The following is a 25,761-nucleotide window of genomic DNA, read 5'->3' as shown; positions in this document are numbered from 1 at the left end:
GGGGGGAAGAGATCTGTATACCCTTGGGGGGGGGGGGGAACTGTATACCCTTGGAGAGAAAGCTGTATACCCTTGGGGGTAAGGGAGCTGTTTACCCTTGGGAGGAGAGCTGGATACCCTTTGGGGGAAGGACAGCTGTATACCCTTAGGGGGAGGACAGCTGTATACCTTTTGAGGGGAGCTATATACCAGGGAGAAAAGCTGTATACCCTTGGGGGGAAGAGAACTGTATACCCTTTGAGGGAAAGCTGTATACCCTTGGGGGAGGGGAGCTGTATACCTTTGGGGGTAAGGGAGCTGTTTACCCTTGGGAGGAGAGCTGTATACCCTTAGGTGGAGGACAGCTGTATACCTTTTGTGGGGAGCTATATACCAGGGAGGAGAGCTGTATACCCTTGGGGGGGAGGACAGCTGTATACGTTTTGTGGGGAGCTATATACCAGGGAGGAGAGCTGTATACTCTTGGGGGGAGGAGAGCTGTATACTCTTGGGGGGGAGGAGAGCTGTATACACTTCAGCTGAGCGTTAGCTGGCTGAGAACAGCTTATATATATTTCTCCAATCACCCTCCACGACAGCACAACAGGAGGATGACTCCCCGCCCTAATACGGACAGGAAACACAAAGAGGTTAAAAGGCCCTCCCCCGCCCTCCTCTCCAGTATCTGCGCAACTTATGACAACCAAGACAAGTTACCACCTGAGAATCTGAAGGTCCACTCAACCCGATCCATCTCGGTCTACTGGGCTGAAAGGGCAGATGCATCCATCGAGCATCGGGCTGCCACCTGGTCAACTATTCATACGTTCATTAAACATTATAGACTTGATCTGACCGCTAAAAAAGACTTAGCTTTCGGCCGAAAAGTATTCCAAGCTATTGTCCCCCCCTGAGGATTTCGCTGGTATTCCTCCTGTTGTGCTGTCATGGAGGGTGATTGGAGAAAATAGAATTATTCTTACCGTTAATTCAGTTTCTAAGAACCCTCCACAACAGCATGGATCTCCCTCCCTACTTCACGTGTTGGACATATGTAAATAAACAACACTTGAGCAAATTATACCGGTGTGGTACTTGAAAACGACACTGGAGAGGAGGGCGGGGAGGGGCCTTTTAACCTCTTTGTGTTTCCTGTCCCTATTAGGGTAGGGAGTCATCCTCCTGTTGTGCTGTCGTGGAGGGTTGTTAGAAACCGAATTAACGGTAAGAATAATTCTATTACATATATATAGTGCGAAACATACAATTTGAGATTTTTATGGCTCTCAGCTCCTAGGGGGCGTGTCTTTAGGCTGCTATGCCACGCCCCTTGTAAAGACCATTAAAAAATCAACAGCAAATAAAAGACCCATTTCTCTGCAACCATTTGGGGATTTGAAAAAAAGCTAAAAATGGAATAGTCAGGGGAACGATGGCCATAATTAAGAGACAAAATTACTCACTTTTCACCTGGTGTTAATTTGTGTGAGAAGCCCATTTTTACTACACTTTTGGGTATATTGCCCATGGATGTAATCATGGCAATCTGAATAAATACACTGCCCATGTAAGGAGGACCACGTGGCCACGTGATTGTAACAGGAGACATCTACCAGTGACCACATCAATCTTCATGCGTTTGTAAGTGGCATGGACCAAAATCTGATAGGTAGCGCCAAGTTTCTAGCCACCGGGACTTACTTATTCCATTAAATCCGCTCTAGTAACCGCTGTACTTTGGAAAATGGCCCTCCGCTGCAGTTTACTCACTTTTGTACACAACACTCATTTTCCGTCCTCCTTCCCCGTCCTCCTTCCCCGTCGTCCTTCCCCGTCGTCCTTCCCCGTCCTCCTTCCCCGTCCTCCTTCCCCGTCCTCCTTCCCCGTCCTCCTTCCCCGTCCTCCTTCCCCGTCCTCCTCCTACACCTTCTCATGGGTCACAGTCTCTGACGGTCACATCCACTCTGTCTCCATAGTACATTTACACCGGTGTCTGAGCTGACGCCTACACTTCCTATGTGGTGGGCTTCCCGCTATCATCTGGAGTTACCTATGACTATTCATGACCCATTTTTATGATCTCGCTCGATATTCCCGTCCTCAATCTATTTTTTTTGTAGAATTCCCCTGTTAAAGAGTCACCAAACTACAAAATAGCACAAAAACTTAAGTGCAGTTTTTTTTTGGAATATTAGATGGTGCCTGAGTATAATGGTCAAAAACTATTCTGACTTCTAGAAACTTGCCTGGTAGTGTAATGTTAATTAACTTTAGTGATTTGGGGTTGTGCCCTCCATTCAGAAGGGTCTCTCTGTCCCTTCCATTTAGGTGGGTTTCTTCATAAAAGAAGTCCCGATGCTCCTGAACGGCCACTGCACCTCCACATGAGAACCAGGGTCTGGCAGAGGACCGGCCTGCCATGTGTTATGGGAATCACACTTGTCAGACAGTCCTGTGGTGTCCGGCTGTAGAAGGTCGCAGTGTTTGGCTACACAAACTGCTCCCTGACATGCTCTTCTTCTCACTTTCCCTTTAGGACCCTGCGGATTCCCTCATCTTTCAGCTGTTGATCATCAGCACTTCCCTTTGTGTCCTTAAATACTCTCATTCCCCCTTAGATTTTGCTGGTGATAGAGTTAAAAACCTATACAGGCCGTGGATGCAAGCAGCCGGCTTGTAGCCATCTGTAGAAACATTGTTGCTGTACCTCTCCCTGAGTCATCCTGGAGATAAGTTGTCCATATGCTTTCTTCTGTGTGTAGACTTTAGTGGTGTTGACTAAGTGCTCATCCCATCTGTTCCCTACCTATGGCCCAATTCTAGGGTCAGTCAGGGTCAGGTTTCCTGCTCGGCGCATAGGTGCGGAACCTATCTAGGGTCGTCAGGGGCTAGCGTAAGGTTTGGTCCGGGGTCACCATCTCCCCCTTCCCTAGACACAGTGATTCCTTTCCCTGTTTCCGTATGTGGTGGTCCCCTATACCTAGCATGACACCATGTTTTCTGGTGCTGGATCTAGCCAATACTGGAGTGGCCGGTATCTATTCCTCCTCGTGGTCATCACATCTGGGACATGTCAAGCGTAGAGCGTCTTGGTGGCACTGTAGTGATCCATACTCCTAAGCTAGTTTGTGGATAGTTCCGCAGACACCGGAGAGCGCACCTGACATGTCCTTCTTTCTCCTCCTCAGAGACAACTGGCTGCAGCAGGAGCCTCCCCCTCTTTGCTGTCCACAGTAGGACAATAGAATCGCTAAGCCCATCCTTGTGGATACAGGTTGGGTCTTAGCCGGTCAACAGCTGAAGATGCAACTTACTAAACTCCTTTACGGCAGGATTTCTACAAGACCGGATTATATGAACAAGCTGAAAACTCACTACACTATACTTCTTGTGTAATTTCGGGAGTCATTTCCATTAGAGATCCTTAGCTCAGGTATGAGTACGACCACTTATTTATGGCCTTCACAACTTCTGTAACATGAGAAGACCTTATCCTGTGGTGGCTTCTTTGATGGCTTCATCAGGGGAATTTGTAGGACTCGCGGAGTGAAAACCAGTTCCCATGCTCCTACACTACGGGGACTTGTGACCTAGGGGGTATGTGTTATCTCTGCAAATATAACATACCACTGCTGACTGACCGCAATCTCCACCAAAAATGGCAGCTCTATGTATTGTGCCTCGGATATTTGCTACCTGGACTGCAGAGTAGAGGAAAAGCCCTTAGGAATTACCCAAGAAAAGGCTTTTCCTCCTCCACAAGTTCTCATTTTCAGGAGATTCCAGTCTCTGTTATACAGAAAGAGACCTATAGGATCATTTACACTTTTCGAGTTGTAACCTTTAAGAGGGACCACACCTTTATATTCAACGGAAAAGCCTTATACAAGGGAGGAAAAAAACAGTAACAAACAGGCACTGAGCACGTGATGGAAACGCACGTACTGAAACTAAAGCAACAAAATAAGTGAGTACTATACATTATAGGGGTATTTTGTAATAGACTACCCCTAAAATGACATTACATCATGAGGAGGAAAGCACAAAACCGTAACACACAGTCACTGATGTAAAAAAAAAAAAAGTCACATGGCGGTTTTTACAAATATTGCCGACTGTCATGGCGGCGCTGAAAACTTCTCTGATGTCTGTGATCATTGCTTGTAGACTCGGGTGTTGATCAACAGGCTGGTAATTTATAGGCAACCTAGCAAGACTTAATCTTAATCTGCTTGTTGGTCTCCTTTGATCACATGTTGTGTGGGAGCCAATCACATCTGATCCCCTCCTATATATGCTAGCTAGATCCTACTTCTATGCCAGCTATAGTTTATCTAAGCTGGTCTGGTGAGGTGTTGTGATCCAATCTTACTAGTGGTTGTAATACTTGTTGCTGCCTGCAGTTGTAAAGTCTTTTTTGTTGCTACCTTACTGCTCTTGCTTTTCTCCCAAGTCTTTCTCGTTGTTGGTTCCTGTGTGCAGTGTGCCAGAGTTTTGGTTTGCCTTTTACGGTCAGTATCTATGTGTCCATGTCACTTCTGCCCCTTCCTTCCCTGCTGGGTAGAGTAAATCAGATTAGTTCTGGTCAGAAGCATATCCAATCTTGGATATCCTATAGGTCCTTAATGTGTGTAATTGTTTAGTTTATGGGGTAATTAGTGTTGGTCTTTTAAGATATAAGAATAAAATTACGTTTTTAATTGTAAAATTAGTTCGACTTTAGCAAAAAATTGGATTTACTGCCTGGATAATAATTTTGTTGTTTTTTTTCTGGTCAGGAGCATAGCCAGGCACAGGACTCAGGCATCTCCGCCATTAGGAGTAACCCTGAGGTTAGGAATATCCTAGGAACCCCAAGCGTGAGGAACTGCATAGAAGCCCTTGTTACTCACTATCCTACAGTTACATCGTGACAAAATTATATATAATTCACTAGTTTTTCTGAGTGACATATATATTACGGGAACATTTTGTGATGCAAATGAGAAAGGGAGCACAAAACAGTAACATGCAGGCACTACTGGAAATATATTTAGAAAGCCTAGTCAATTACATACAGTGTGTCCACCCATATCCTGGCCACCGCCATTAACTTGAGATCAGCGGCAGCTATAGGCATAGAAGTGGTGTCTAGGTATAGTAAAGTGCCATGCGCTACGCAATGAAACCACCTATAGCGCCACCTGCTGGAAAACAACGGAGTTAGCATTTTTATCTCGAAAATGGAACAAGATAGAGAAAAAAAGTGAATTACAAAGTTGTAGGACATCATCAATTCAATACGAATCGACACCTTGCATACAGAAATGCTATGATATGAAACCCATGACCCCCCCCAAAACATTGAATGCTGGTCACGCATATGGCGCTCATTTACCTTTAATGCTCAAAGTGGCCCCCGTCAGCTGCAATGCACATCTGGACTCTGCACAGCATACTGTATCTTGCTGCACGTTGTGCAATATGGTCGGGGACACGTTTGCACACATCTGTGATACGTCGTCGTAGGTCCTGTAATGTTGGTGGAGGGGTCGCATACACCTGCTGTTTGATGTGACCTCACAGAAAGAAGTCCAATGGGGTCAGGTCAGGTGAGCGGAGGCCACTCCACACTGCCACCATACCCAATGACTTGTAGGAAGGTCTCCATGAGGTATCGCTTCACGTCCGCAGCCTTGTGAGCTTTAGGCTATGTGCGCACGTTGCGTACAGTCACTGCAGAAATTTCTGCAGCGATCTGAAGAGCACATGTGCGCTTTAAATCGCTGCAGAAATGTCCGTAGTGAAAGCCGATTCCATGCCCTCTGCCTGCAGCTCCTGCCATAGACAGAGCAGGAGCTGCCGGCAAAGCGCAGGAAAGAAGTGACATGTCACTTCTTTTTACGCAGCGCTTCGGCAGTAGCCGAAGCGCTGCGCTCTTAAACGCCACGTGCGCACGGCCCCTGCACAATCTCCATAGACTGTGCAGGGGACGCAGGACGCATGCAGTTACGCTGCGCTACAAAGCGCAGCGTAACTGCATGTATTTACGCAACATGCGCACATAGCCTTACACGTTCTAATCATAGCATTTCTGTATGCAAGGTGTCGATTCGTATTGAATTGATGATGCCTTACAACTTTGTAAGTCACTTTTTTTCTCTATCTCGTTCCGTTTTCGAGATAAAAATGCTAACTCCGTTGTTTTCCACCAGGTGGCGTTATAGGTGGTTTCATTGCATAGCGCATGGCTACTTTACTATACCTAGACACCACTTCTATGCCTATAGCTGCCGCCGTTCTCAAGTTTATGGTGGTGGACAGGATATGGGTGGACACACTGCATCATTTTGAGTGTTTTAAAAAGTAACAAATATAGTGAGGAGATATTTTGTGATGGAACATGGTAAAAGTAGGACATATTATTACCAGTACATTCCGACCTCATCGCGAGATAGAGCTTTTTTCTTGAACTTTCGAGGAAACCCCTTTAACAGATTTCCACTTGTCAACTAGTACAATCCAAAAAAACATTTTCAGCTTTCTATTTTTTACGTACCTGTTGTTAAAGGCTTTTTATATGGATAGGTACCAGGTCCCATGTGAGTGCTGCTAACCCTGCCAAGTGGCAGCCGTATCAATCCGCAAAGACTATCTGTATTTGTGCCGGTGTCTTCTCCGTAGGCGTAGCGAGAACTGCACCAAGGAAGATGCTCGCACGTCGCGCTCGGATGTAAAGAGCTCTGAGACACTAAGAGTTCCTCGCAGAGCACTGGCTGTGAAAACTGTTCATCCTTCGGATACAAGGAGTAATGTGAATACCCATTACGTTGTAATCCACTTTGGCCATAAGAAATGTAGCTTCCGTCTAGAGAAGCTTGGTTTGAGGAGTCACAGTCACAGATGCAATCCGTGTGGCTTCCCGGGACCGGCAAATGATGAAGCTGTTGTACTGGAAATGAAGGCTGTTGGAAGTCTTGCTTGGGAGTGGGAGACTTTTCCCCCGGTCGTCCATACTCGGGCTTCATAGAAGCCTGCCCTCCCATTAACAAAGGCAGTCTGTGGTACAAAGGTCCGGAGCCATTGTGTTTTTTGGAAGACTGTTCCACGTGAACACCCTCCACTTTACCCAAAGACTTCGTCAACTCTCGACGTTCCGGTAGAAGAAATCCAACATCCGATCCTCCACGCCAACCACGGTAGTCCTCGGTTTTCAGATGAAGGTAGTCTTTTTTAGGTTTTAGGCAGTTCTTTTTGTGAGATTTTGTGATCTTCAGTTTGGATTTCGAGCAAGTATTGACAGAAGGACGTCCACTCTCGCAACTGGACTTGCTCCTTTGTCTCAGTGCATGACCTTTCTCGTTGTTGAGCTTCAGGAATGCCACGGCGTTTAAACTCGCCAACCTCTTTGGCGCAGGAAGATAAGACACTTCGCTAGCTTCTCTCTTGATGCGGTCATCAAACACGTCATCTGAAGTTGACCTATGTTGGGCTATGCACCTCTGTTTGCTTTTTTTGCTGGCCGGGTGGTTATCCAGCTTTTTTAAAGAAGTCCAGTCCACAATTGATTTTCGGTTTTCGACAACTTTGCTTAAATCTTTATTAAGTTTCCTGGAAGAACAACCATCATCCCTCTCGAATAGTAAATTATTCACGGCCTCGGCGTTGAGAGAAGCTAATCTTCTCTTTCGAGGTTCTGGCAACTCCTGTATTGAATTGTCTCCTGCAGACACCCCCGGGAAAAGTTGTCCTTTTGAACCCATTCTTCTAGGTTCTGAGGGAAGCCCAGTGTGAACTTTTAGAGTTCCAAATTCATCTACCCAACAAGAGATATTCGAGGATTTCCTGCCCTGACTTTTCATAATGCGGGACCCCGTTACATCTTCCAGCCGAGTGAGGACAACCGTACACGTCTTCTCATTCATATTTGGTGAGAGGTGTCCACGCAATTGGTATGATTTTCTTAAGTCCTGGTTTTCTGTCCCTCTTTTTTGAGGTCGTCCATGACAAGTTAAGTCCTTGAAAAAAATCTGCCCTGTGTAGCTCGTTTGGGTGGTATCCATCATGGAGTCTCATGCATGACACTGTGGTCGACGGAAACACAGTTCTGGTTACTTGTTCAGCACAGAAGATGACGATCCTCCTCAAACATGGTCCTCATTTTGAGCACCTGCGGAGATAAGGAAATGATGAGTGCACACAATACCAAAAATGGAGGATATCAAACTATTTTTTTCTAAATAGGAGCAAATAAAGAAAGGTAACTAAAGATTAACAATGGATCACTCCATGGACTATCAGTGATGGACACAGCTCATCTCCTCCCCCTCCCTGCGCAGTGACCTCTGCACATTTCACGGAGCATGCCCATAACACTTGCGTAATACATTACATCTTACAAAGAGTATGAATTCATAATGTGCTCTAACTCCGTGACTAGAGGAAGAGAGGCCGCATGGAGCCTTTATTTAATGCCCCCCATACATATTCGACCAATGTTGGCCAAAGGGATTCTATGGTGCATGGGTGCCGCCGATTCTACCCAACAGATGATGTCTGGTGAGATGAGGATCCAACATGTCAGATTTTGGCCTTCCACTCCTTTTGTTCTTGGTAAGATAAGACACCGCCAAAGAAGTCCACCAGTGGCTCTCCTGTAGAGAACACGGAGGGCTCAGTACAGGAGAGTCGGGTGAAATAGCTGCGATTGGCAGAACCATTATGTAATGATTCATGCATGGTTCTGCCGTTCCTGAGCTGGTGCATGTATCCTGCCTCCAGGGTTTAGGCCTCTTGGGAGGGGCCTGTTCATTACGGCCTAGTTCCGGGGGTCACGCCGCCATAATTGGTTCTCCTGCCTCCAGGACACCGCCAGTGATGTTTTTGGCTCTGCTGTTTTCACCGTTCCTGGGCGTGACACTCTGCTTCTTGTCCTGCTACCCGGTACTGTTTGTCTTGACCTCCGTTCCCCTTGCCCAACCTGACCTGACCTCTGTTTCCCCAGCCTGTCCTGATCTCCGTCCCTCCTACCCGTCCTTTTGTCCTCCCGGTCTCCTGTCCTGTGTCCTTTCCTCCCTCCCCTGTGCTTAGTTGCTCTCCCGGTATCCGACCTCGGCTCTGTTGTTTGACTTTGGCTTGTTTTCTCCTCAGTACGGATGTGACATCCCAGCATAGACCCTGACGGATCGACTATCCCTACTCTTGTGTTAGCGACCTCTAGTGGACTTCAGTCTAACTACACTCAGTAGTGTTGAGCAGACCCGGACTGTAAAAATCCGGATCCGCGCAGTTTTAGCGGTAGTTCCAGGTCCGACCCGGACGCGGGATTCCGGGTGCACAATCCGGATTCGGCATTTTTTTTTTTCACTCTCACACTCTCTCACTCTCTCTCACACACTCTCTCACACACTCTCTCACACACTCTCTCACACACTCTCTCACACACTCTCTCACACACTCTCTCACACACTCTCTCACACACACTCTCACACACACTCTCACACACACTCTCACACACACTCTCACACACACTCTCACACACACTCTCACACACACTCTCACACACACTCTCTGACTCTCACACTCTCTGACACTCTCTCTCTGACTCTCTCTCTCTCACACTCTCTCACACTCTCTCACTCCCTCACTCTCACACTCTCACACTCCCTCACTCTCACACTCTCACACTCTCTCACTCTCTCACACTCTCTCTCACACTCTCTCTCACATTCTCTCACATTCTCTCACACTCTCTCTCACACTCTCTCTCACACTCTCTCTCACACTCTCTCTCACACTCTCTCTCACACTCTCTCTCACACTCTCTCTCACACTCTCTCTCACACTCTCTCTCACACTTTCTCTCACACTCTCTCTCACACTCTCTCTCACACTCTCTCTCACACTCTCTCACTCTTGTCCCGGATTCTGCTCCTCATTGATATATTGGCCCGGATTCCGGATCGGATCTCGGACTTCCTTGTCAACCCGCCACTGATCCGCCGGACCCGGATTATTGGCAATCCGCTCAACTCTATTCAGGAGTTCTTTTCTTAGTTGAGTCCCTGCGCCCCCTAGTGGTAGCTTGTTACATTATTTCTCCAACATCTATCGTAACCGAAGTGTAGGGAGATGGTATGTAAGAGCCCCCAAACACAAAAGATCAAAATCTCTTAGGTGTAGAGGGGCTTCCTGACTCTCCTGGGCAGATGACGTCCCTGACAGAGGGGCCCTATACGTATAAATAATGGCTGAGCGGGTTGGTCGGCTGGCAGCTATCCATACACATGGGTTACTGGCAGCAGCTCACCTTGCCAAGCACCAGCGTATCTGCAGTCCTTACAATCTAGACAAAAAGATCAATGTTAATAGAGGACATGTGCGGTAATATTAGTAGCGTTTGCTCCACGGCTCCGGCAGCTGCTAGCTTTGGTGCTGAACTGGGCTGCTGGCCGTGACGGACGATCGCCCCGTCCTCTCCCCTCCCCTTCCTCTGTGACTTCCCTGGAAATCCGCTGTGACTAATCAGTGACACCACGGGCTTTCTGTCCCAACCCTGCTGCCTTCAGATCCCAACATCTGTCCCCAGACTGAAAAGACAAAGTGGTGGTCCTGCCATTGTGCGCCCCGGCATTGTTGTGCGGTGCAGTCTACACGAGTGAGACGTCTACATAACAATATAGATAATCTGATATCGGTTTGCAGTTATCTCTCTCCCGGCTCCTCTATACACGAGGGCTCGTTCATTTTTGCAATAGTGTGTGGCCTTTACAGACTCTCTGTATATTCAAGCTCAGAAAAAGTCAAATAAAAGAGTAACAACCTTCCCATCCACAAACATCCCGAGCTCACTGACTGATCCTCAGTTACCTCCTTCTGCAGCCAGTGATAAGAGAGTGCAGCATTGAAGCTATAGAAGGTAAATGATGAAAATATTTTAAAGAAACCCAATTAAAAAAGTAAAACTCCTGAAACGTGGACCTATATTTCTTCTACTAGTTGGCGTTATAGCAGCTGCCCGACACTGGTTGCATTTGCTATACCCCATACACTACAGTTCAAAAGTTTGGGGTCACTTAGATATTTCCTTATTTTTGAAAGAAAAGCACTTTTTTTTTTTTCAATGAAGCTAACATTAAATTACACAGAAATCCCCTCTATACATTGTTAATGTGGTAAATGACTATTCTAGCTGTAAACGTCTGGTTTGAATGCAATCTCTACATAGGTGTATAGAGGCCCATATCCAACAACCACCACTCCAGTGTTCTAATCAGGGCTGTGGAGTCGGAGTCGGAGTCGTGGAGTCGGAGTCGGAGTCGGAGCTCATTTTGGTGGAGTCGGAGTCGGAGTTGGAGTCGGTATAAAATGCACCGACTCCGACTCCTAAAATATATAATAAATTGGGGACAGGAGTGCAATGCAGAATGTGCTGAATATTTTACTAAATAATAACATTTAGTATATTGCTTATATTTAAGTGAAAAATTTATTGTAGTACAATGTGAACATCAGACATTTAATTGTTTTTATGATACAATAATCAAGATATTTGGATAGAACATAAAATATTTATTGGATACAACTTTAGAACACAAAAAACTAATAAATTGTAAATATGTAATATTATATATATATACACAGTGTATATACACACACAAGATATATATGTAATCTACTGTATATTACATAGTGTATTACATATTTACAATTTATTACAGTTTTTTGTGTTCTAAAGTTGTATCCAATAAATATATTTTATGTTCTATCCAAATATCTTGATTATTGTATCATAAAAATTATTAAATGTCTAATGTTCACATACACATATTCATGTACTACAATAAATTTTTCACCTAACTATAAGCAATATATGTAGGAGTCGGAGTCGGAGCCGGAGTCGGAGCCGGAGTCGGAGTCGGTGCAAGAGAATTTGAGGAGTCGGAGTCGGAGTCGGAGTCGAAGGTTTGGCTTACCGACTCCACAGCCCTGGTTCTAATGGTACATTGTGTTTGCTAGAAGGCTAATGGATGTTTAGAAATCCCTTGAAAACCCTTGTGAAAGTATGTTAGCACAGCTGAAAACAGTTTTTCTGATTAGAGAAGCTATAAAACTGACCTTCCTTTGAGCTAGTTGAGAATCTGGAGCATTACATTTGTTGGTTCCATTAAACTCTCAAAATGGCCAGAAAAAGAGAACTTTCATGTGAAACCTGACAGTCTATTCTTGTTCTTAGAAAATGAAGGATATTCCATGCGAGAAATTGCCAAGAAACTGAAGATTTCCTCCAACGGTGTGTACTACTCCCTTCAGAGGAGAGCACAAACAGGCTGTAACCAGAGTAGAGAGAAGTGGAGGCCGCGCTGCACAACTGAGCAACAAGACACGTACATTACAGTCTCTAGTGTGAGAAATCCACGCCTCACAGGTCCTCAACTGCAGCGTCATTACATAGTACCCGCAAAACACCAGTGTCACCGTCTACAGTGAAGTGGCGACTCCGGGATGCCGGCCTTCAGGGCAGAGTGGCAAAGAAAAAGCCATATCTGAGACTGGCTAATAAAAGGAAAAGATTAATATGGGCAAAAGAACACAGACATTGGACGGAGGAAGATTGGAAAAAGTGTTATGGACATAAGAATCGAAGTTTGAGGTGTTTGGATCAAACAGAAGAACATTTGTGAGACGCAGAACTACTGAAAACATGCTGGAAGACTGCCTGACGCCATCTGTCAAGCATGGTGGAGGTAATGTGATGGTCTGGGTTGCTTTGGTGCTGGTAAAGTGGGAGATTTGTACAAGGTAAAAGGGATTTTGAATAAGGAAGGCTATCACTCCATTGTGCGCCATGCCATACCCTGTGGACAGCGCTTGATTGGAGCCAATTTCATCCTTCAACAGGACAATGACCCAAAGCCACCTCCAAATTATGCATGAACTATTTAGGGAAGAAGCCAGCAGCTGGTATCTATCTGTAATGGAGGGGGCAGCCCAGTCACCAGACCTCAACCCTATAGAGCTGTTGTGGGAGCAGCTTGACCGTATGGTACCAAAAAGTGCCCATCACCAATCCAACTTGTGGAGGGGGAAGAATGGAGTGAAATATCTCCAGATCACCCCCGCAAATTACCAGCTAGAATGCCAAAGGTCTGCAAACCTGGAATTGCTGCAAAGGAGCATTCTGTGCCGAAAGCCAGATGTGAAGAGGAAATTATTATTTCTGACCTCGTCACTGTCTGGACGATATTCTCTATTCATTATGCAGCTCATTTGTAAATAAAAGGGGGATTTATCATGGAAAAGACAAAATTGTCTGGAGGACCCCAAACTTCTGAACTGTAGTGTGTGCACAAGTCCCGTGCTCTACCATGAGATGTTTACCCCTGTAATTTCAATTCCTGTTCAAAGCAGCAGTACACTTCATTCACGATCTCTATGGTTAGAGCGCTGTTCACACGGTCGTAGGAGCAGCTGGGACGTGTGGTGCTATCCAGATGGGCAATTCCAGAACTTGGTTTTCTAATCAAGCCCCCTTCTGTAAGGATTGCTCTGGGCGTTACACTTTATAGGCCCTCGTTCAGTGCCTCCAGGTGCCAGTTATCAGTTCATCCTACCCTGGTTCACCCCCGTATTCTGCTTATTGTTTTGATTCCTGACCATGACTTGTGATTTTGGTTATTCTACTGCCTGATTGTGACCTCCTAGTACTGACCTGGCTTTCTGACCACCCCCTGCCAGCCTGCTCTAATGGCCAGCAGCCACTCCATGGACTCAACCCAGGAGCCCCAGTGTAGAGATGAAAAGGTGAAGGCCTGGGACCTGTTAGAGGAAGTGGCTGGTGCCTTTCAGTAAGGACCTTCTTTCTATACACCTCTGTCCAAACCCAATAGATCCCACCTAATGCTACTTGTGAACCCCCTCCAGCTCCAATTATAGCTTCAAGATGAGGCCTTACCAGTCACATATGGCGGGGCAAAATCAAAATGCGTCTGCTTGTTGTATCTGCGGCAGCAGCTACCTGGCATTGAGTATACCCCCGTTATTCTCTCGATCCGTTATCCCCGGTAATGAATAGACCGCTATATTACTAGGCGGTCGGCTTTACATTTACAAACATTCCCCTGTCAATTAGATGTTCTCGCTGTCAGCTTGTCAAGCTGTTTCTATAGTAAAACAATTGTGTAAGAAAACCTTCCGTCTCGGCGGTGATGGTATGAAACGCTGCTACAAAATCCAGAAATATCAACACTAGTGACTTAATACTGACATCTATGAAGAAAGGGGGGAAGAAAGTGCCAATAACAGGCACTTTCTTTCCCCCTTTCTTCATTGCTGCTCCTTTAAGTGCCAGGGGTGATCCCTGGGGATCTTGTGGTGCCCTCTTCTTTTCAAACTTCTTAATACCAACATCTCTTAAAGTATTTTTAAAAGGGCTATTCCCCTCTTCTTATTTGGGTATTGCCGGATAGTGCTTGAAAAAACAAGCACTTTTCTAATTAGTTGTTTATTAAAATTTGCAGCCGTTCTTGAGATATTAGCACTTTTGCTTCCGAGCCTGGCAGCAGCGGGGGTCGGTCTCCTAGGCAACGAGATGTAAACAATAGAAAAGTGTTAATATCTCAAGAACGGCTGCAAATTTTAAGAAACAGTAAATTGAAAAACTGCTTGTTTTTACAAGCTGTATCCAAAAATATCCATCTAATAAAAGCTGGGAATAACCCTTTAATTACATTTTACAAGCTGCAATTATCAGAAGAGTTTAGTCTGAGTATTATTATTTACATAATTGTAAAATCTGCTGCAGACCAACCAAAACTTTTCTGTCCACATAAGATTTGTGAGCAGTGATGAGGGTTTTCTCGTTAGACCTTTTTTTTTGGGGAGTGATCGATTGTATCAATCATTTTTTCTTTGCCACCTGTAACTCCATCAGTGATCACAGATGAAGACTACTGTTACTGCCCTGACTTTTACTTTGGCTTTTACGCTAATATTATCCTGGGTGATCATTGGTTTTCTTCCTTGGTGATCACTAGTAGTTCCTACGTACAGACCCCAAATAAAGCTCTGTTCTGACGAGGTTTAGGGTCCCAGCAGTGAACTGCAGAATGTCCCGCAGAACAGAAGGCGTCTATAGCTTTCCAAGAGACGGCTCTACAAACACTCCCATACAAGCAGCGGTGACCTTCTGGCCTCTTGCAGTATTCAGGACAAACAAGATCAGAGGATCTGTCCTGGATGTGAGCAGTGAACACAGAAGACACGAGGTCAACATGTCATTCTAGAGCGAGGACTAATAATGCGGGGACTGACCCTGACTCGGTCGCCGTGCCCAGACCCAGTTAGACACGTTCCCAGACCTATAATCCTACCATAACCATAGAGAACCTGTAATTATTAGGACTTCCAATGCCGGCCCAGCTGACACCTCCATGACTACTGAGCCCACACAAGTGTGGAGCACAACCGTGTGTATGTAGGAGAGCCGAGTGTGGAGCACAACCGTGTGTATGTAGGAGAGCCGAGTGTGGAGCACAGCCGAGTGTGGAGCACAGCCGAGTGTATGTAGGAGAGCCGAGTGTGGAGCCCAGCCGTGTGTATGTAGGAGAGCCGAGTGTGGAGCACAGCCGAGTGTATGTAGGAGAGCCGAGTGTGGAGCACAGCCGTGTTTATGTAGGAGAGCAGAGTGTGGAGCACAGCCGAGTGTATGTAGGAGAGCCGAGTGTATATAGGAGAGCCGAGTGTGGAGCACAGCCGAGTGTGGAGCACAGCCGAGTGTGGAGCACAGCCGAGTGTGGAGCACAGCCGAGTGTATATAGGAGAGCCGAGTGTGGAGCACAACCGCGTGTATGTAGGAGAGCCGAGTGTGGAGCACAGCCGAGTGTGGAGCACAGCCGAGAGTATGTAGGAGAGCCGAGTGTGGAGCACAGCCATGTGTATGTAGGAGAGCCGAGTGTGGAGCACAGCCATGTGTATGTAGGAGAGCCGAGTGTGGAGCACAGCCATGTGTATGTAGGAGAGCCGAGTGTGGAGCACAGCCATGTGTATGTAGGAGAGCCGAGTGTGGAGCACAGCCGCGTGTATGTAGGAGAGCCGAGTGTGGAGCACAGCCGTGTGTATGTAGGAGAGCCGAGTGTGGAGCACAGCCGAGTGTGGAGCACAGCCGTGTGTATGTAAAAGAGCCGAGTGTGGAGAACAGCCGAGTGTGGAGCACAGCCGAGTGTGGAGCACAGCCGCGTGTATGTAGGAGAGCCAAGTGTGGAGCACAGCCGAGTGTGGAGCACAGCCGAGTGTATGTAGGAGAGGCGAGTGTGGAGCACAGCCGAGTGTGGAGCACAGCCGTGTGTATGTAGGAGAGCCGAGTGTGGAGCACAGCCGTGTGTATGTAGGAGAGCCGAGTGTGGAGCACAGCCGAGTGTGGAGCACAGCCGTGTGTATGTAAAAGAGCCGAGTGTGGAGCATAGCCTAGTGTGGAGAACAGCCGAGTGTGGAGCACAGCCGAGTGTGGAGCACAGCCGCGTGTATGTAGGAGAGCCAAGTGTGGAGCACAGCCGAGTGTGGAGCACAGCCGAGTGTATGTAGGAGAGGCGAGTGTGGAGCACAGCAGAGTGTGGAGCACAGCCGTGTGTATGTAGGAGAGCCAAGTGTGGAGCACAGCCGAGTGTGGAGCACAGCCATGTGTATGTAGGAGAGCCGAGTGTGGAGCACAGCCGAGTGTGGAGCACAGCCATGTGTATGTAGGAGAGCCGAGTGTGGAGCACAGCCGAGTGTGGAGCACAGCCATGTGTATGTAGGAGAGCCGAGTGTGGAGCACAGCCGAGTGTGGAGCACAGCCATGTGTATGTAGGAGAGCCGAGTGTGGAGCACAGCCGAGTGTGGAGCACAGCCATGTGTATGTAGGAGAGCCGAGTGTGGAGCACAGCCGAGTGTGGAGCACAGCCATGTGTATGTAGGAGAGCCGAGTGTGGAGCACAGCCGCGTGTATGTAGGAGAGCCGAGTGTGGAGCACAGCCGTGTGTATGTAGGAGAGCCGAGTGTGGAGCACAGCTGAGTGTGGAGCACAGCCGTGTGTATGTAGGAGAGCCGAGTGTGGAGCACAGCCTAGTGTGGAGCACAGCCTAGTGTGGAGCACAGCCTAGTGTGGAGCACAGCCGAGTGTGGAGCACAGCCGCGTGTATGTAGGAGAGCCGAGTGTGGAGCACAGCCTAGTGTGGAGCACAGCCTAGTGTGGAGCACAGCCGAGTGTGGAGCACAGCCGAGTGTGGAGCACAGCCGTGTGTATATAGGAGAGCCGAGTGTGGAGCACAGCCGTGTGTATATAGGAGAGCCGAGTGTGGAGCACAGCCGAGTGTGGAGCACAGCCGTGTGTATATAGGAGAGCCGAGTGTGGAGCACAGCCGTGTGTATATAGGAGAGCCGAGTGTGGAGCACAGCCGAGTGTGGAGCACAGCCGTGTGTATATAGGAGAGCCGAGTGTGGAGCACAGCCATGTGTATGTAGGAGAGCCGAGTGTGGAGCACAGCCGAGTGTGGAGCACAGCCGAGTGTATGTAGGAGAGCCGAGTGTGGAGCACAGCCGAGTGTGGAGCACAGCCGTGTGTATATAGGAGAGCCGAGTGTGGAGCACAGCCATGTGTATGTAGGAGAGCCGAGTGTGGAGCACAGCCGAGTGTGGAGCACAGCCGAGTGTATGTAGGAGAGCCGAGTGTGGAGTACAGCCGAGTGTATGTAGGAGAGCCGAGTGTGGAGCACAGCCGAGTGTATGTAGGAGAGCCGAGTGTGGAGCACAGGCGAGTGTGGAGCACAGCCGAGTGTATGTAGGAGAGCAGAGTGTGGAGCACAGCCGAGTGTGGAGCACAGCCGAGTGTGGAGCACAGCCGAGTGTATGTAGGAGAGCTGAGTGTGGAGCACAGCCGAGTGTGGAGCACAGCCGAGTGTGGAGCACAGCCGAGTGTATGTAGGAGAGCCGAGTGTGAGGGGTCCTATGATCTGACAAACATGGTCCTTGGAGCTGATGCTGACAGACGCATGCCTATTAGTGAATTTGCTGCATTTTCCTCCAGTGTTGCCCTGTAACAATGAATTCTGGCCATTGCCCTGTACAGACGCAGTAGATCGTACTCATCCCCTGCGCTCCATATACTGGTCACACACAGAGTCGGTGACCGGATGGGGCCAGCATTGTGGCCGCTCGGCTGGCAGCGGCGCAGGAGACCACGCTCTCATCTTGCATTTCCTCTACGGTGACCTCTTTCACTGGATGACTATGCTGCACACATACAAGAGGGAAAAAATTGAGAAATAAATCCCCATTACACAGCCACAGCCTGACGTATGAGTAGTCAGCGCTGATTGCTCAAGGTAGTAATCGATTTTGACATAAACACATTTTTATGAAATAGTTTATTAGAGCTCAGCTTTGTGCCATTCCCCCGATTATGAATAATTTGGGGGGTGTCTCTACACAGCCTGACACTGTCCAATCAGAGCTGACGCTATTAGGCTGTTTTACCAGAAAGCCCATGAAAAAGCCGAGAAGGGAAACTTCCTGTTGTCAATTTCCAGGAGTAATAACAGAGGAACGGCACAACGCACAGCTCTTAGAAAAGATGTTCCAGAATTGTTATTTCATGACGAATGGAAATGTTTACTCAAACGGGCATGTCAGGGTGGTGGCAAATCCCCTTTAAATCGCTTTCTGACACTATTTTATTATTATTATTATTTTTATATATATATATATATATATATATATATATATATATTATATATATATATTTATATTATACATACAGATATATATACAGATATACATATATATATAGATATATATATATATACACAGAGATTGTGTATATATATATATATATATATATACAGAGATATATATATATATATACCGTATATATAGATAGATATATATATATATATATATACACACAGATATAGATAGATATATATATATATATATATATATATATATATATATATATATATATACACAGGGATGGTAGGACATATTTATATGCTTCAGCCTATTTATCCCTCGATACGCCGCCCATGCTCGGCCAAGAGTCTGCATGTCGAGAGAGACAGCTGGGATTTATGGGTACCTTAAAGGGGTTACTTCCCTCTTCAAAGATGAATATTGTCAGATACAACCTTCAAGCACATACCATTTTGCAATTTACTGCTTCTTAAAATGTTCAGCCGTTTTTGAGATATTAACACTTTTCTTTTGTTTACAACCTGTTGCCTTGGAGACCTACCACCACTGCTAGAGAGAAAAACATGCACAGTGCTTACAAGCTCTTTTCTATTGTGCTTGTAAGCACTTGATCAGGCTATGATGGCGTGGGCTCGCTGTTGCCTGGTAATACCGGCCATCTTCAGTGCTGTGTTTATTAGCTAGACAGCAGCGGTGGTCGGTCTCCTAGGCAACCAACTGTAAGAAAAGTGTTAATATCTCAGGAAGGGCTGAAAATGTTAATGAGCAGTAAATTGCAAAAGCGCTTGTTTTTACAAGCTCTATCTGAATATAGCCTTCTATAAAAATGGGAAAAACCCTTTAAGGCCGCGTTCACACACCTGTATAGTGACTATTTTTATATTGGATCTCCAGAGCTAATCTTAAGTCGAGTAGAGATCATTGATGAGACCTAACTAGTGTACCCGAATGGTACAAAGCAAAATAACTCCCGGTAGTAGGTGGTATAGGGGGACAAAACGAGCCCCCGCAGCCTATTATAGTGTATAGTGCACCGGGATAACTGACAGGAATGAGCGGTCCTGCCACGTTAGCACAGATGTAGCTTAGATTGTATCGCACAGTTTATAGGAGAAGAAATCAAGCAGTGACAGGCGCGGAGATAGCCTCGTGTAGAGACCGTTCCCGGGGACCACTGTCAGTGGAGGCGACGTGGAGCCGATCCCCAGTGATTGCTCCACGCTTCTCCCCACATGCCCCAGCTCACTCCACCGCCTTATCTGCAGGAAAAAGCGCAGACACCGGCGTCATTCCTAATGATTGCCAGGCTGGAGAAGCCTTCTACCGCAGCCGTGTACTGCACCACTGCCTATGCACTGTCCCCACTGCCAGGGAGCGGAGGTGGTGCCCGGAACGTCACCGATCAAACAAAACCACTACGTTCCAGAAGCCCTAAAATGTGCGATCTTACCTGCTTGGAAATTATGGTGCATTACGCCCCCTCCTCAGGGGGCGTGTGTGAGGTAAATCCGGAGATATGACGATAAATCATGATATTCAAGTATGTCAGGAAGCCCTCTCCTGGTGTCACCCCCCCCCTTTCCTTCACACAACTGGTTTAGCAACAAATCCCATGGCCATGTCCTGTGATATGGAAATTAGGTGGCTTAGGGACAATGGACACAGGATGACTCCCTGCCGTCACCCTGTAGTAGGAGCTGCTAGCTAGTTAGCAAGGCTATGGAAATAGCCAGACAGAACGACTCCAGTAAAAAATGGTTCATATCTCGCAAGCCATATTTCCGATAAATATGGCAACCATAAAAATGGTGTCTCCGCATGTGGACGATGCCGGCACCCCCTTTTTATGGGAGCAGGACATTGGGAAATGCCCCAGGCGTGATATCAGCCAATGGGGAACTGGCAGACAGGTCATGAGTCCCCTCGTTCTGTAGCTAAATTCATAACTGTCACAATGAGAGCATTGGCGTCTGCCTACGACGCTCCCAGGCAAAGTTATGGCCAATATCCCCTTTGCTGGATAATTCTGATCCATGCAGGGGGAGTGGCAGTGCTTCCCTGTGAGGTCACTAAGGTAGGAGGGGACCTGGATCTGCCCAGGTTGATAACCCTACTTCGGCCATTTTCCAGTGTTCTTCTGCTCGGGGGCCTGGTTGGGAAAGACCTGTGAGGGAGTTCCTGGAAACCTGGTCTACAGCGCCCCCCTGTGGCCAGACGCAACAAGGTAACTGCTGGAACTGTGTATGCCTGTTTGTAACCCATGCTTTGATTGTAACTGTACTCTGACATATGTATATTCTGTAGATTCCCTATTGTGTATATTGTAGTTCTAGTGTGCTTTAGGCTGATTAAATTATATAATTAATCTTGGGCTGTTCTGTTATCTCGATCTTGAATCCCACGTCTGTGTGTTCGGCTAATAGTTACCATAAAGCGGTTGGTGGCAGCGAGTTGTGCCAAGGATTATTGTGGGGAGGCCAGTGAGATTCAGGGAGGTTTTATATATTCCGCCCGCGGAGGTCGGGGGAATATATACCCTACTCTCACCGGGGACCCTTCAATAATCGGCATAAGTAGTATAGCGGCCTCCTTGCTTATTGTCGGGCAATTCCATAATTGGCCTGACTATAAGAGGGGCGCTAGAGAGCGCGTCACGTGCTCTGTCTGTCGGTCGGGAGGTATAAAGGAGGGGTGACCCCCACTTGTTACCCCCCGATTGTGACGTACTGGTAGCCAGCGCGGGGGATTTCTGAGTGACCCCCCCGGTGGTTTGTGACATATTGGTGGCATAGCGGTGGGATCGAGATAATAGTGTGTGTGAGTGTGAGACCCATACTCCCAGACACTAAAGACTGCCTGCAGCAGCTGTGGCTGCTGGGGTCTTCAGACTAGCTCAACACTAGAGTGTCAGAGTGCAGATACTGTAAGGTGTGTGGAGGCATCAGGTGTCAGTTCTGTGTCAGTGACCAAAAGTCTGCAAGAATGGCTGATGGCACCAGGAGCAGAGCTATGCAACTGGCCAATGCTAAGGCAGGAGCCGAAGAGAGGGAGGACGGTGCTGTGGACAGCAATGAGGAGGTTGCCCACGAGTCCTCCAGGAGCTCGACGCCAGAAAACCGTTCTGCCGAGGACATTGCGCAACCTGGAACTGCTGGACAAGATGAGGAGGAGCTCACCCAAGGTTCCTCAACGAGCCAGATGCCAGCCCTCCGCTCTGAAAGGGACAGTGAATCGCCTAGCTCTGCAGCGTGCCGCAGATCACCACGTGCCATTCCACCGAGCCTGGGAGGCTCGGATAGCCTTCTTCAAATGGCTATGGCCCTTCTCCAGGCTGGAGACCAGAAGGGCTACAAGGAACTCCTGGCAGAGCGCAGGGCAGAGCGGCACGCAGAGCGTGAGGCTGCGGAGCGAGAGCGGCAGGCAGCGCGTGAAGAGCGAGAGCGACAGGCAGACCGTGACTACCAGCTGCAGCTAGCTCAGCTCCGGCCCTCATCAGCCACATGTGACCTTCGAGACACCAAACTTCCAAAGGTCCGTGTTGAGGACTTCCCAGTGCTGGAGAAGGATGGAGACTTGGACTCTTTCTTGACTGCTTTTGAACGGACTTGCTTGCAGCACCATCTGGACAAGGACCAGTGGGCCAAATACCTGACCCCCCGTTTAAGGGGTAAGGCCCTGGATGTCCTTGGGGACTTGCCTGCTGAGGCAGATCAGGGCTACGACACCATCAAGCGGGCCCTGATCCAACAGTACAACCTCACTCCAGAGTCCTACCGCAAGAAGTTCCGGAGCCTACAGAAGGGACCAAAGGACTCCTGGGCTGACCACCGGCGGGCACTTGCCCGAGCTGCCGACCACTGGACCCAAGGCCTGCAGCTTTCCACCGGACCGGAGATCCTGGACTTGTTCATCACGGAGCAACTCTTGTGGAACTGCCCTGAGGATCTCCGCCAGTTCATCCGAGACCAGAAGCCAAAGGGGTCCACGGCTACAGCTGCCCTTGCCGATGACTACACCAACAACCGGGCCCCTGAGGCCAGGAGAGCGGCCACCAGCAGCACCTGGAGAGGGGGTAAGATGAATTCTGCGACTGCCCCACCTGCCCCTAGACTGCAGGGGGTGTTCCCCTCAACTCCCCTCTCCAGGCCCGTGGCGGAACCAAGACGGTGCCACCAGTGCAACCTACCTGGACACTTCAAGGCCATGTGCCCTCAGCGTCCCAAGGCCCCGGCTCCGTCCCCGTCCCAAGGGCCGCCCAAGGTGTATTGTGTGGGTGGGGGTGGTGGTAGGTCCCTGGACAGCTTCCAACCTGTCACCGTCGGCCGGTCTGTGACCATAGGACTGCGAGACAGCGCCTCGGAGGTGACTCTGGTGCGGCCTGAGATGGTGTCCCCCCAAGACTTGATCCCTGGAAAAACCCTCGCTGTCTCCGGGATTGGAGGCACTGACCCGGCGCTGCCTGTTGCTGACATTTATGTGGACTGGGGCGCAGGGCGAGGGGTGAGGGAGGTGGGGGTAACTGATCGGATCCCTGCAAACGTGCTACTTGGGACAGATTTGGGGCAGATAACCTCCCAGTTTGGGCCCCAACCAAGGGCTGAACCTTCAGCCCGTACTGACATGACTCCTAACAATGTTAATGTGTTATCTAGGAATGATGTAAGGGAGGAGGGAGTGAACTCTGATTTTTCTGCTTGCATAGACACCATAGACACACACGCAGCTGCAGCTGTGACAGGAGGGGAGGGGGTCAGAGAAAGGTGTGACAATGCCTCTACAAGTAACCAGCCTGTGAGCTGGGATCTGTTGCCCTCTGCAGGGATAAGCAGAGAGCAGGGTGCTGCAGGGGGAGGACCAGTGTGTGGGGTGGGGGCTACCACAGCAAATGTGGGGTCCCCAGAGATTTCACAGCGGGGTTCTGTTGCTGCAGGAGGGGAACAGGCAGGTGAGATTGGGGCCGGTCCAGGAGCGGAAGTGCTCCCAGGTAAGATCTCGGTGCATGGTTCCCCCACAACCGGGGTGTCAGGAAGCCAGGTAGGTCTGCCTGAACCGGCGACTTGGTCAGGAACGGAGGAGGAGCAGGCACGACCCACGGTCGCAGCGGCTGTGGCCGCTGTCACCCGCAGTGGGAGTGCTGGAAGCCAAGGGGCCTCCCGGAGGTCCGATAGCTCTTCCCCTTCTGACCAAGTGGCAGCCGAGTCAGGTGGAGGCCAGGACACAGGTCCCGGGGTACTGACTGAAGATGTGACAGTCTCGTCGATTCTGGCCACATCTAGTCAGGGGTTTCAGGCAGCGTTAGAAGCTGACGACAGCCTGAAAGCTCTTAAGGAGCAGGCGGCACAGCCTCCCTCGGACTCGGACCCGGAGCGAGTGGTCTGGGACCAAGGACGGCTGTACCGGGCCACGGTCCAGCAGGGTTCACCGGAGGCGTGGCCCAGGGACCGACAGTTGGTGGTACCCTATCCGTTCCGGACGGAGTTGTTGCGGATCGCACATGAGATTCCGATGGCCGGACACCTAGGGATCGCTAAGACCAAGGCCAGGTTAAACCAGCATTTCTACTGGCCAAAAATGGGGGCCGATGTGGCTGCCTACTGCCGTTCGTGTGAAACCTGTCAGAGAGTGGGGAAGGCGGGGCCACGCCCCAAAGCCCCACTGGTATCTCTGCCCATCATCGATGAGCCTTTCAGGAGGGTGGCTGTGGATCTGGTCGGCCCGCTGGCCATCCCCAGCAGCTCCGGGAAACGCTTCATACTGACGGTAGTGGACTATGCCACCCGGTACCCAGAAGCAGTGGCCTTGTCGTCCATTCGGGCTGACAAGGTGGCCACCGCATTGCTGGAGATTTTCTCCCGAGTGGGTTTTCCCCAGGAAATGCTCACTGACCGGGGGACCCAATTCATGTCCCAGCTGATGGAGGCCCTCTGTAAGCAAGTCCAGGTGCGACATCTGGTGGCCAGCCCGTACCATCCACAGACTAATGGCCTGTGCGAGCGGTTCAATGGCACCTTAAAGCAGATGCTTAAGATGTTGGTCGACTCCCATGGGCGTGACTGGGAGCGGTATCTCCCACACCTGTTATTTGCTTACCGGGAGGTTCCACAGGCCTCAACAGGATTCTCACCGTTTGAGCTCCTGTACGGGCGACGTGTGCGGGGCCCCCTGGCTCTGGTGAAAGAGGCTTGGGAAGGGGATTTGGCCACCCCTGGAGTGTCGGTTATCGAGTATGTCATGCGCTTCCGGGACAAAATGCAGGCCTTGACGCAACTGGTACACGACAATATGGCTCAAGCCCAGGCCAATCAGAAGCGTTGGTACGACCAGAACGCTTGTGAAAGGACCTACCAAGTGGGTCAAAAGGTGTGGGTACTGGTCCCCGTACCACAGGACAAGCTTCAGGCAGCCTGGGAAGGCCCATACCTCGTGTACCAGCAGCTCAACCCTGTGACGTACCTGGTCACCCTGGACCCTGCCCGTGGAAGGCGGAAGCCCTTCCATGTGAACATGATGAAGGCACATCATGAGCGGGAGGCATGTGCGCTCCCCGTGTGCAACCTGCCCGAGGAGGGAGAAGCGGAAACCCTCTTGGATATGCTAGCCCAGGTTAGGGCAGGCGGATCCATGGAGGATGTGGAGGTTGGCCACCAGCTCTTGGAGGACCAACGGTCCCAGCTGTGGGCCACCCTCCTCCCCTTCCGGGGGTTGTTTACCAACCAGCCCGGAAGGACTGACTTGGCTGTCCATCACGTGGACACTGGGGATCATCCCCCGATCCGGCGTTCAGCATATCGGGTCTCCCTGGAGGTGCAGCAACACATGCGCCAGGAGATTGACGAGATGCTGAAGCTGGGGGTGATCCAGGCATCCAACAGCGCTTGGGCCTCGCCTGTAGTCCTCGTCCCTAAGAAGGACCGAACCACTCGGTTCTGCGTGGACTACAGGGGGCTCAATGCTGTCACGGTCGCCGATGCGTACCCAATGCCACGCATCGATGACCTGCTCGATCAGTTGGCCGGGGCTCAGTACCTGACCATCATGGATCTGAGCCGGGGATATTGGCAGATCCCCCTGACTCGC

General features: G+C 49.2%; 1 protein-coding gene across 2 annotated transcripts in view; it reads right to left on the bottom strand.

Moving 5' to 3' along the window:
* The window catches only part of BAHD1 (bromo adjacent homology domain containing 1), a 129,166-nt gene that overhangs the window by 15,144 nt on the left and 88,261 nt on the right, over nucleotides 1-25,761 (bottom strand). For both annotated transcript variants that reach the window (XM_075331237.1, XM_075331236.1), the window contains exon 2: nucleotides 6,518-8,128. In XM_075331237.1, the coding sequence (XP_075187352.1) occupies nucleotides 6,518-8,024 (1,507 nt within the window). In that variant the 5' untranslated portion in view covers nucleotides 8,025-8,128. The remainder of the gene's footprint in view (nucleotides 1-6,517; nucleotides 8,129-25,761) is intronic.

The sequence above is a fragment of the Anomaloglossus baeobatrachus genome, chromosome 12 (genome assembly GCF_048569485.1).
Source record: "Anomaloglossus baeobatrachus isolate aAnoBae1 chromosome 12, aAnoBae1.hap1, whole genome shotgun sequence".
Lineage (NCBI taxonomy): Eukaryota > Metazoa > Chordata > Amphibia > Anura > Aromobatidae > Anomaloglossus > Anomaloglossus baeobatrachus.
Note: the sequence above shows the minus strand (reverse complement) of the source record. Positions and strands in the feature narration are given on the sequence as shown.